The 11,560-nt window shown below is 43.6% G+C and overlaps 1 protein-coding gene across 2 annotated transcripts; it reads right to left on the reverse strand.

The window, feature by feature from the left end:
* Positions 1-1,813: 1,813 nt before the first annotated feature.
* LOC147886657 (putative calcium-binding protein At1g02270) lies at positions 1,814-11,288 on the reverse strand. Of its 2 annotated transcripts, none has more exons than XM_087395432.1 (9): positions 10,472-11,288; positions 10,152-10,250; positions 9,929-10,034; positions 6,816-7,033; positions 6,587-6,663; positions 6,376-6,484; positions 6,142-6,267; positions 3,007-3,117; positions 1,814-2,685 (listed from the first exon to the last, which is right to left on the reverse strand). In XM_087395432.1, exons 1-9 carry the CDS (start codon positions 10,841-10,843, stop codon positions 2,236-2,238), a joined length of 1,668 nt encoding a protein of 555 aa, XP_087251558.1. In that variant the 5' UTR covers positions 10,844-11,288; the 3' UTR covers positions 1,814-2,235. The 2 variants fall into 2 exon arrangements, with proteins under 2 accessions (XP_087251558.1, XP_087251559.1); XM_087395433.1 differs by having other exon boundaries at positions 10,353-10,613.
* Positions 11,289-11,560: the final 272 nt, after the last annotated feature.

Here is an 11,560-nt window from a genome sequence, read left to right on the forward strand (position 1 = left end):
TTCCCTTCTCCTTCTCCTCCCCCTTCCCTTCTCCCTTCTCTTCTCTCCTCTCCCCCTTTCCTCTTTCTCGTGTGAAAACACATTGCAATAATCCGGAGAGCGCTCGAGTGACACTTGCAAACGACTCGTGCTTTGTATTGTTCCCACAAGGAGTAGCTCGGAGTGGAGACACCATTTTGATCCATGTGTTGGCCCCAATGATTAGGACCACATTTTTCAAAACCGTCTGTTCCATTCCATTTCGAAGGCCCAAAAACCCTTACCTATCAACTCTTACGCAATTCTATGGAGATTTGAAGAAGTTTTGTCCATGTCTCAAAGATGTCGAATTGTCTACTTCTCTGTCAGAAATCCATTCAAGGTTCAAACCTCTGATTTTTTGATTACAAGTCAATTGCAAGGGTTGACGAGGGGAGATAAGAGCAGCTACAAGAGATATAAGGCATTATAGCCAAAATGAAGGAAGAAACAATTGATCTAGAGTAAGAGATAGAGCATGAAAGAGCAAAGAAAGAGAGAGTAGAGCAATACAGGGAAAACAAAAGAGAGTAAAGTAGCTTGACAAGGTACTTCAACTAAAAAATCAAGAAGTAGAGGGAGTATACAACTACAACAAACCAAGTGGAGGAAGAATACAGGTACAATAGACTAGAGAAATAAGAACAACTTATCGATTCCTCTTCAATGAGATTTGGGACTGATCCGAGGCAACATACATGGGAGGACAGTTAAGCATGGGATTTGGGAAGTGTAGAAGAAACAACCTAATACGGATTGCATGCCTACCTACCCGCCTGGCACCTCAACATGACCACCAATCCCTTGAAATTAGGAAACACTAAATGGAGGCCCTCTTAAGACCTCTTTTCCCCCCCCCAACAACCACTATCATTCACACACTCTAACTATTTCCAGATTGTGAATTGTACAGAGGCTATGTTTGCTAATTCTCTACCTGTGTGCGCTATTGGAGGTTAATTTACTTGTTTCTAACCTAGTCTTACATGTTCTAATAATTGTAACTAGATTTGGTTTCAAGAAATCCAAGTCCAACTACTTGGGCTAACTAATACTAATATGTAATTCATGTTCTAGACTTGAAAGATAGGTTGGTGCTTGTGGAGTGAATGTATTTATCTTAGCCTTGGGATTTTATGGACCCTCTTTTATACCTTGATATCTACAAGGACTGCTTATTGGTTAATTTGCTTGTTTGACTTCTTCTTCTAGCATGAGAAATTACCTAGGAGCAGAGTGCTCCAGTAGAAGTACACCATGCATAGCATAAGAAAAACTTGAGAGGATCAAGCCATACTTAATAACAACATGCCACCTCAAACTTGCAGTGAGATCTCCACTCCCTAAGGAAAATCAAACCCCTACAAGATAAAACCCTACATACGCTACTAAATGATCATCAAATGAATCAGAAGCTAGACATATAAAGCCAGTCTCTCCAGAGTGCTTTCGTAGATCAGTAATGTGGAGCTCTCCAAAAATTATCTTGCTCATAGTTTACCCATGAACTCCTCAAGATGTCTTACCGCAGTGAATACATACTAGCAAGAAAAATACCTCAGGCTCTGTGAGCTGCCCTTGCAGAAAGTTGACACTTCCACAATACCACCAGGTCTCGGTCATTCATTTGAACTTTTTCTCAATCTTGAAACAGGCTTTTATGCTCCCATTGCATACAAAACACTGTTCCTTTACATTTTTATGCTTTCAAAATCAGAAGAGCATACCTTTCCTGAACTTCCTGGTCCATTGAAGGATATGGTATCTCCATCCAAACAAACATTGGATAAAGAGTCACATCTATTTGGCAAGCATATATAACTGACATCCAAAACCCAAACGCTTCATAATTGTTTCTTCTATTAAGGGAGCTTCCAAAATACAGCCAAGAGAATCTCTCCTTTTACAAATGATGAATAAAAAAGGGTATTTTACATGGGTAAGCAGCCCTTAGTAATGCTCTATCAATTACATTCACAATGTGAGCCCGTGTGCTCTCCAATAGGAAAAAAATTGAGCCCAAAGCATGCTTAAATTCGTAATGTACATCTTCAGGTGTCCAGTGGTGATATATTAGAGCTACCATGAGAAGTAACGTTGTGTGGCAGCATCACTGGCGTCTCCATGTCAGCACTGAGCAATCGAGTTGAGAGATCTGCTAGCTACAGAAACCATTCTTCCGAGTATGTTGAGACAGTTCAAAAACTTGAGTGCTGGCTATCCAGCACATTCCTTGAGTGGTGTAAAAACAGCTGTCAGTGGGGCGTGGTCAGACAATGAATAATCCTCTGGCCAAAATCCCTTTTCAACCTCTGGAGGGAATAGAAATGCATCCTGTATAGAAAATCCTGCATTACTGTCTAAAGTACAATTGTGAAGTTGTGCATTTGAGATTCCCTTACTTTCCCAGAATTCCAGGTCTGCTTGTCCATGGGAAAAACGAGGGACCATGTTAGCAGAGAGGACATTAGAAGCTCCCCACAGTTGACCAGTGAGCCTCATGTGCTCTTTTGGGTTCAAAACGCCAGTCAGAAATCTATCTTCGAAGACACTTGCCTCAAACTCAGTGTAGTCGATAAGACCATTTCCATCAACATCAACAGTTTGCATCAAATCTTCAATCTCCCCTCTGGTCAAGCCTTCTGAACTATTTTCCGTCAACCCAAGCTGCAAAAGAATGTCACCTTGCAGTCACTCTCTCTCTCTCTCTCTCTCTGATTGCTGCTCAGCCTAAGATACGCTCCCTCAGGTCGTTGCTCAGCCTCAGCCCCGTTCCAGTCAGGTTGCTGCTCACCCTTAACCTTTTCCACCTTGTTTAACCCCCCCCCCCCCCCCCCTCCTCTCTCTCTCTCTCTCTCTCACCTTAATGGCTGCCAAAAAATCCAAACATGAGATGTCCCTTTTAGACTACCATGATAAAAACTTGCATTTACAATTCCCTGTAAGCTGCACTTGCCTTTGAACAAGGATCGAGGACAATAGACATACCTGTTTCAAGGCCCTCTGAAATTCACGAAGAGTCACCAAATCACCACTTTCTTTAGATTGAAAAAAACAGTAAGCCTCTTTTCCCCTCAATCCAGCCTCACACAGCTTAGCCTGCACAAACGTAAAAACTTAAGGAGACAGTAAAGCTGGTCCTACTGGGAGTTACATAAGCTCTAACAGAGTAACACAGATCAAAATTCAGTTTTCTGATCATTGGTAATAGAAACCAATATTGGTTGCAGCCAATAGTAGTAAAACCTGGGTACTTCCAGATCCAAGAAACTCTATATAGACCTAACATAGCTATTCAGCCTTACAAAGTTGACCCTGAATAAAAATTGAAAATTGAAAATTGAAGAGACCATAGACACTCAATTGCAACCTCACACACATGCATTGCCTATATGTATGTATCTATTATATGTCCTTTTTGGGCCAGATGGGGCGTGTTCGGCCTCATACGTTAGCCCCCCAAAGGAGTCGCCTCCGCTACCCAGCCAAGGCTCTAACTGTTAGCATGAAGAAAGGACCAACAAGGATAGATTCTAGGGCAGATGGTTGAAACAGCTGCTTCCTAGCAACATCCCCGTCTATCGTCTTCCCGTTGTTGAGCACTCTTGTGGAATGGTTTTCAGTGAAATGAGCAGATGGTTTGGCTCTGGCTGAGAAAACATAAAGGGGCTTGCCATTCAAGTCATCTGGACAATTGTCTGGCATGAAAAAAGAGAAACCCCACCGGCGTCGTGGGTTCACCAGGGTAAGTTATACAGTCCCGTGCATGTGCAAGCGTGTGCGCACGTGCAATGAAACTGGAAGTACGATAAACTATAACAATGCTGAGTTTTAAATGAAATAAATTTCATGTTTAGATTGTGCCATGAGGATGAGTTTTGCTCCTACAGCCAAAATGAAAAACATTTAGATGATGATAGCTTTGACCATCCATCATTAGTGACTTATTTTCTAGATGGGCGTGAAAGCTTGTATTCTTGAAAGGAGAGTTACAGCAAGAAGTTCAAGAGTCACGCCTTTCATATCCACGTACCAAACAGTCGACCACTCCTTATATGAGATTGGATTGCCTCGTCGTCCATCAGTTGAAAACTTGCATCTCTTTTCAAAGGGGGGTAAGAGTATCATTGCTATCATGGCACCTTGTTATCCACTTGGGTCAGATGGATACTGTAGGACATGAGCAGGAGGGAACGTTGATCCCAGCTTCCATAGGATTGCAAAGAACCCAGTGTTCCATGCTAGGTGCATCATCCTCTAGGAACTGATTATGGACAAGGTAGTGGAGTGTGTGTTTCCTGCTCGACATCATTGAACGCACATATCTGTAGGACTCCAAGAGCATGGACAAACTCATCCTCACAAATTGGGCACTTTCAATTAGTCACATACGAGGTTGAAATTTATAAACTCCATCAGGTATTAGCTACTCTGACATATACCTAGATGAATCCAAGAACATTCCCAAACTCATCCTCTAAAAACACAACATAGTGCAGTTTCAATCTCATGATAGTCACTCACAAGGTTGAAAACCATAAACTCCATCATGCATAGCAAGGACTAGCTACTATGACATCCCCACTGACGTCATCAGCGCCGAACAGTGGGTGTAGACCATAGTATAAAAATATACTCTCACACATACAAATCCACACACCCACACATACTTGAGCATCCATTTATACAAAGTCTTCGTACTGAGTTTCTGTCGACACTCCGGAGGTGAAGGGCAAACTCAACCATGATGAAGGCTAGCACTAAAGGAGAAGGCTAATCAAAAGGTAGTCCAAAATCTCTTCACTCAAGCTACAACTGCTTGTGAAGTCTAAACATTTTCATTTTAGTCTCTCCCCAACGACCATCTAAATCTAAATCTAGCTGATAGGGCAACACACCATTTAAGATAGAAAGAATTATCACAATACCAGCAAGCCGCAACTTGGACGAAAACTTTCACAAGGTGAAATTTGCATGTCCACTAATACGGCAAACTCAACCATGATGAAGGCTAGCACTAAAGGAGAAGGCTAATCAAAAGGTAGTCCAAAATCTCTTCATTCAAGCTACAACTGCTTGTGAAGTCTAAACATTTTCATTTTAGTCTCTCCCCAACGAGCATCTAAATCTAAATCTAGCTGATAGGGCAACACACCATTTAAGATAGAAAGAATTATCACAATACCAGCAAGCCGCAACTTGGACGAAAACTTTCACAAGGTGAAATTTGCATGTCCACTAATACGGCAGAAGCATATACCTAGATGAATCCACGAACATTCCCAAACTCATCCTCTAAAAACACAACATAGCGCAGTTTCAATCTCATGATAGTCACTCACAAGGTTGAAAACCATAAACTCCATCATGCATAGCAGGGACTAGCTACTATGACATCCCCACTGACGTCATCAACACCCAACAGTGGGTGTAGACCATAGTATAAAAATATGCTCTCACACATACAAATGCACACACCCACACATACTTGAGCATCCATTTATACAAAGTCTTCGTACTGAGTTTCTGTCGGCACTCCGGAGGTGAAGGGCAGACTCAGCCATGATGAAGGCTAGCACTGACATCCCCACCGATGGCATCAGCCCTCAATGGTGGGAGATAGCACCTCCAACTTGCTCACCAAGGCTCGCCCTCAAGAGCAGATGAAGCATCTCATCCGATGAATGGGCATAGGCCTAGTGAAGTGTTGGAGGTCACCGCCCCCACATGTAAGAGCCCCCATATGAGGAAGACTAAGGTGCAGTAGACCCGCATAGTTTGGGAGAGAGAAAGGGGAAGTAGACAGGTGCATAAGGGCTGTTTAGGGCTGCAACACAGAAGATTGAGAAGTCCATAGTGCTCTATATTAGATCTCAGTTCAGCCTTGAGAAGTGTTTTGCTTTATACTTGTAGCTCACCCTGAGCAAGGTTTTTCCACATGTGGACGTCTTTTTCCAGAGACGTAAGTTCCATAATCATGGGTTTATCGCTTATGTGCTGTTGTGAGCGATCGGAGAGAGATTTTTTGCAGCACGCGGTTGCTACAACAAGCAGACCCTTATTCCTACAACCCAATGGGAAGGGTGACCACTGCTTTGCTTGAACATAAAACTAAAATCCTACCTTAATTATGCCGAGTACAGCCTCCTTCCAGCTTCCAGAGAGAGGCTTCCGATCCTTACTGGGATTCAGCAGCCAGATAAAATCAACTCCACAGATATTCCCACGGTGGTTGCGATGACTCACCCACTGCAGCACCATATTCCCATCAGCGAAAGTATATCAGGAAGTCAACATACCTTCGAAAATGTAGGTGCAAAGCATATCTTTCTCTGTTGTAGCGGTTACTGTACTTACCCGATGGGCGTCACTATCAGTATAGCTATGAGCAGTGTCATAAGCTGATACAAAGCCTTGAGAGCGCAGAAACTTGTACACATGACCACGCTTGCTTCCGTTCCAGTCCCTAATCCAAAAAATGCATGAGATCCCTATATGAAAGAAAGTGGGTTACAAACCAAAAATTCATCCATTTCTTTTGAGAATGATAAAAGGGCAGAGTCCCAACCCACAAAGGATGACAGGAATTGAAGCCAGACTGTGTTCCATCTTGAAGCGCTCCAAAAATTCAATGATCTTGCAAACCTGTGTGAAAGAGCATGATCCCTTAGAACCATAATAAGCTCCTCTTTCAAGCTTGAATAAAAAATACACATTTCTTAATCTGTAATATATCAATCTTTCAAGAGTGATAAAATTCTGAATTCCAAAGCATAACAGCTTCAGAAAAACCATACCTGTCGTAATCGGATGAGACAAAAACTAGAATCATGAGGGAACAGCAAATGGGTGTTCACAAGTAGCAACTCCTGCTCTGAGCTTTGGCCTCTCTTGTAAAAAGGTATCTTGCAACGAAGATGGAAAAACTGGGCTACCCGATCTCCACAATCATTAAAAAGCAATTCTTTGTAATTCAGCACTCTTAGCCTTTCGCTTTTGATGGCAGTGAGAAGACCTGCACAAGCATTAACCAAATCATGTGTTATGCAATAAACAAACACCAATGCTCCACCTTGTTACAATAACTGTCAATAAGCTGTGCTATCCTGCAATCAGCATTGCCCTCTGCCGGGAGAGAGACAGCAACAGGATCTTCAAGAGAAAAAACAAGCTCTCTTACAATTGCAAAACTTGCCTCTGCCTGCTTTGTTACAGTATACCTTGCAGAAAACCAGAAAAGGGTATTCCACAAGCACAAAGGATTCCCTCTTTAATACAAGAGTCACATGCACCATGCCTAGGTTGATGTGTCAAGCTACTACAGCTTAGCTAAGGATCACATAGAGGATATAGTACATAGCCCCAGTTCTAAACCCCACTTTGAGGAAAACATTATGTAATCAGGAGATATTCCCTCTAGGAAAAGGGGGGGGGGGGATCTACTCAAGGGTGGTTTTTTGATGCATCATGTTTTATGTTAGCATCATGCAAGTCCTATGCTGTCATTAGAAGCAGCTAAATTAGAGCACAACTATGTACTTAGTGCTAAACTACCTGTGCTCCCATCTAGCTTCTTCTAATGGCAGTGGAAGACTCTCGCATGTGCTAACATAAAGCATGGAACATCAAAAGACCCCATAGAGACTTTCCCTACTTGTGTTCACATATTGATGTGTTACATTCTAGACGGAAAAAAGCATGAACTTGGAAGGATTGGTTGACACAAAGTCCTTAGCGAGACCGATATGTATATAAATGTAAATGTGTGTGAGACAAATAAATGTGTAATAATTAATTTGTCGTTCATGCAAGGGCGACCAGTGTCCATATTCAAGCTTAATCATGTGCCTAGGGGCAAGAAATGATTATGGGACTTAATGTGAAGGCATGAAAAATAGAGTGCAAATACGCATGACAATCAGCAAGCAGACCACTTTGGTAATAGAACTATCTAGGACATTACGGGTGATGAGATTACCTATCTACGTCGTGAATTGAGAAAATGGAGATATATGTATAGTTTGACCATGGAGATTCATCCGTCGTACAGGCTGAGGTTTGTGAAGAAGGGACGCAATCCACTACCCAATAAAGCAACCAAGATTGTTAAGGGAACAAGCTGTGGTTCCTAGCCAAGTACCACATGGGTGAGAATGAAGTTTTCACCTATGGCAGCGAAAGACTCATATGCATGCTAATATAAAGCATGAAGCATCACAAGACCGCTCATGAGTCTTCTACTGCCATTAGAAGAAGCTAGACGTGAGCACAGGTAGGGAAAGGTACCTCAAGGCAGCTCACGGAAACTGTAAGCTATTCAACCCCCTTAGGACTTGGCGACACAGAACGCACTGTAATTCCTTCATGGTCTCAACTGCAAAGTTCAGCCCTCGAACACATAAAAGAGTCAAGTTCATTTAAACCCATTCCAAGCTAGCCGATTGTGAAAAAGTAAGCCATTTTGATAGGCGGGACATTGCGCAACCCTTCAAAAGGCTATAAGTCTATAAAAAAGAGACACTTTCATGGAAAGGAACACTTTTATTTATAGCTATACATTGTGTACCCTCTCATAATGGGTCACGCCCTTCACAACGGTAAACACCTCTTCATGTGCATACCTTGCCCAGTGTAGCTCTTTACTATTGATACAAGAGAGGCCATTCTCTGCAATAGACAATTAATCAAATTCAGTTTCATCCTCCACCCTTAATTGGTTATCCGCTCCAATGACATCAGATTTACTACGTATCATTACAGGCTAAACACAATCCCCCGCAGAAACTGCCTGCATGGAGGGGCTGCTTGCTGAACTGCCAAGACGGAACACTGGAAGAAGTGGGAAGAATAAGGATGTGAGGGGTTGGCAGACTAATGTTGGAGTTGACAAAGTCTGTCAAAGCTAACGTTGACTGCAAAACAACACACGGCCAAAGCCAATGCCCACTTTTCTGTCTGATTTTGTCATCCTCATCCAGTCATTACCCAATACTAGAGGATATATAAGAACTGACCGCTGCAAATATGAAAGCTTGACAGGTATAGCAGTTTAAAATTCGAAAGTTGTATTAATACAAGACTTTCCACTCAAAAATTCACAAATGACAATTTAATGGCAGCTAGTAGCATGTGCCTACTAGCATGTGTGGGACATAGACCGTGTACGGTTTATGGCAGCTACTAGCATCTGTAGAACATACAGCACCTGTACACGCAGTAGCCCATGGCTCCCCTTTTACACGAGAATCCTCTTTGAAGCATATTAAGCCATTGAGAAAATAACGTTTATTGTGCATAAGGTGTTTGAAGTAACATATATATTATAGTGACCTTGGCACAATAAGGTCTGTATGCAGAAATCTTTCAACAAAAAAATTCGTTAATCTTCATTAGCTTGAATAATAGGCACCATGAGCTGGCATAGCCATGCAACAAGCCGGCAAGTAAACTTCTAATATAAAAATGCATGCTACATAAACAAGAGGTGGTCGTACCATATCCCAACAAACAGTACATGTGCCTAAACATTAACACAATTTTATGGCATCTAGTTATTTTGCAACCCCTCAATCCAGTAGGACACTTCAATGCTTCGAGCAAAGAATTATGAAGGCCGACAGGAAGTGTAAGGTGCCGCCAATTATCAATGAGGAAAACAGTTCGCAGGTGTCTCACCCTATGCCAGCTGGCTTTATTTGTAACGAGGCCTACGTCTGAAGTTGAACACTGTTCACCCTAATGATGACGAAAATCAGCCCTCAGATGCTTTATTCTTCATGACATGTTATCTAAGAAACTTCCATAGACCGCTGAGCTCAAAGCAATAAAGCCGGTACAGTAATACAAACGAAACGTCGTGATGATTGAATATTTGAACACCCAATGTTTTTATGGCTGGGAAGCAACGTACCGTCTCCTCTATTGTTGGTTCGGGCCAATTTGAACGTCTGGTAGCCTGCATGACTTAGATTTCCCTCATAGAGACGAACTAACTCCTCGTTTCCGAGCCAGAATTCCTGCTTGGACCACCACGACCGTTATTAACCAGCAAACGGTTAGCTTCTTGAAGTGATCACCTGACCTTTTCTTAGCAATTCAGAATAGGTAGTTAGGCTGCCGATAGGAAAGCTCACCTGCAAGCAGATTATCGAAGACGCACTGAACAAAAGCATGTCCAAGATTCTCTGGTTTCGACTTAGCCAAGACTCTCGAAACTGACTCTCGCGGCAACCCTGGCAATATAGAAAGGTAACCATGTCAAAACCAATGAAAAACTCGAAAGAAATACAGACAGGAATGCACCTCATCGAGTCAATGACTCCCACTTGTTTTACCAGTGCACATCCCTCATGCACACGAGCGGCTGCTTGCGTCTGCTCATGCTCAAACCTGGAAATGCATACTTTTGTATATACACTCTACCACAGAGAGGACGCAGTGCCTGGATCCACACCTCACTGCCAATGCGTTTATAGATAGGGGCCAAGATGTTGAAAGTGGTGCAAGACACAGCGGTCTCTGCAGCAGACGAAGCAGACGTTGAGGATTCATCTCGGAAGCAAACGGCGTGGCCAGCCGAAGATTTCCTGATGCTTTTGCCGCGTCGGCCGGGTGGTCTGGGTTTATCTAAGCGGGAGTCGTTTTCCATGATCCAGAAGAACCTCAGCTGCTCATTCTGGTCGAAAATCCAGTTATGGGACATGGAATGAGAGGAGAAGAGGGAGGGAGGCTTGTCGGCAGAGGATTTTGGAGGCAAGGGAGGTGGATTGGGGCTCACAAAGCAGTCAGGGAGGAGACAGGATGATCCGGTAAGCAAAAAGAGCATTGTGAGAGAGACTCCGGAGAGGCCAGCAGCAGCGCCAACGCGCTGCTTTCTCGCCGGTGGCCAAAGCTCTTCTCCTGCGTGCCGCGTTCTGCTCTCCTTTTGTCTTGCTGCCGCGTTGTTTCCAATGCGGTTTCGGCCTCTCCACGCCGTTGCTTACTCCACAAATTCGAGGTCGCCCTATCTTGTCTGCCAATCCAGAGGCCCTCGACCGGCTTTTCTGAGTCTCGCCGATGTTCTCTGTCCCCCACTGAGGTCCCGCCGGGCTACAGGGGTGCGCAGAAAGCCAGGTGGTGGAGAAGAAAAGGCGAAGGACAGGAAGGGACTGGCTAAAGGAGAGGCATGAGGCGGTGGAGCGAAGCAGGGAGAGATGGCGATGGCTATGGCGCTGATGCTTGAATTGCACCTACTCAATGAAATGAAAACAAAGCTGTTTCCTGCTCGATTTTGTTTGGTTCTTTCGTTCTTTCAAATGCACAGACAAACATGCACCGTTGATACACACCCCTGTACGTGTGTTCCCTGTCCCTCGCACGTGTGATAGCCAACTATCATCATTAACTGAGCATATGCCCACCTCGATTGGCTACCTCTGAGTCCGAATCTCACAGGATTGCTCCTCTCCCTTCAACACATAGGCCTTCGGTTGTTGGCTCCCCACAAGTGTGTGAGTGGATGCATGTGTGTGCGTGTCGAGGGAGGGCGGGTCGGTAAGGGGAG

The sequence above is a fragment of the Dipteris shenzhenensis genome, chromosome 24, assembly GCF_047967505.1.
Source record: "Dipteris shenzhenensis isolate YYH24624 ecotype China chromosome 24, Dip_SZ_1.0, whole genome shotgun sequence".
NCBI classification, from domain to species: Eukaryota; Viridiplantae; Streptophyta; class Polypodiopsida; order Gleicheniales; family Dipteridaceae; genus Dipteris; species Dipteris shenzhenensis.

Bases quoted from the DNA above. Each gene is read 5' to 3' on its own strand.
- LOC147886657 (XM_087395432.1), bottom strand. From the start codon at position 10,843: ATGCTCTTTTTGCTTACCGGATCATCCTGTCTCCTCCCTGACTGCTTT. The intron at 7,034-9,928 runs GTACGTTGCTTC...ATGCTTGTGCAG, and splicing joins AACCAACAATAGAGGAGACG to GTCTTCTCACTGCCATCAAA. The intron at 2,686-3,006 runs GTATGTCTATTG...ATTCTTTTGCAG, and splicing joins TTCAGAGGGCCTTGAAACAG to CTTGGGTTGACGGAAAATAG.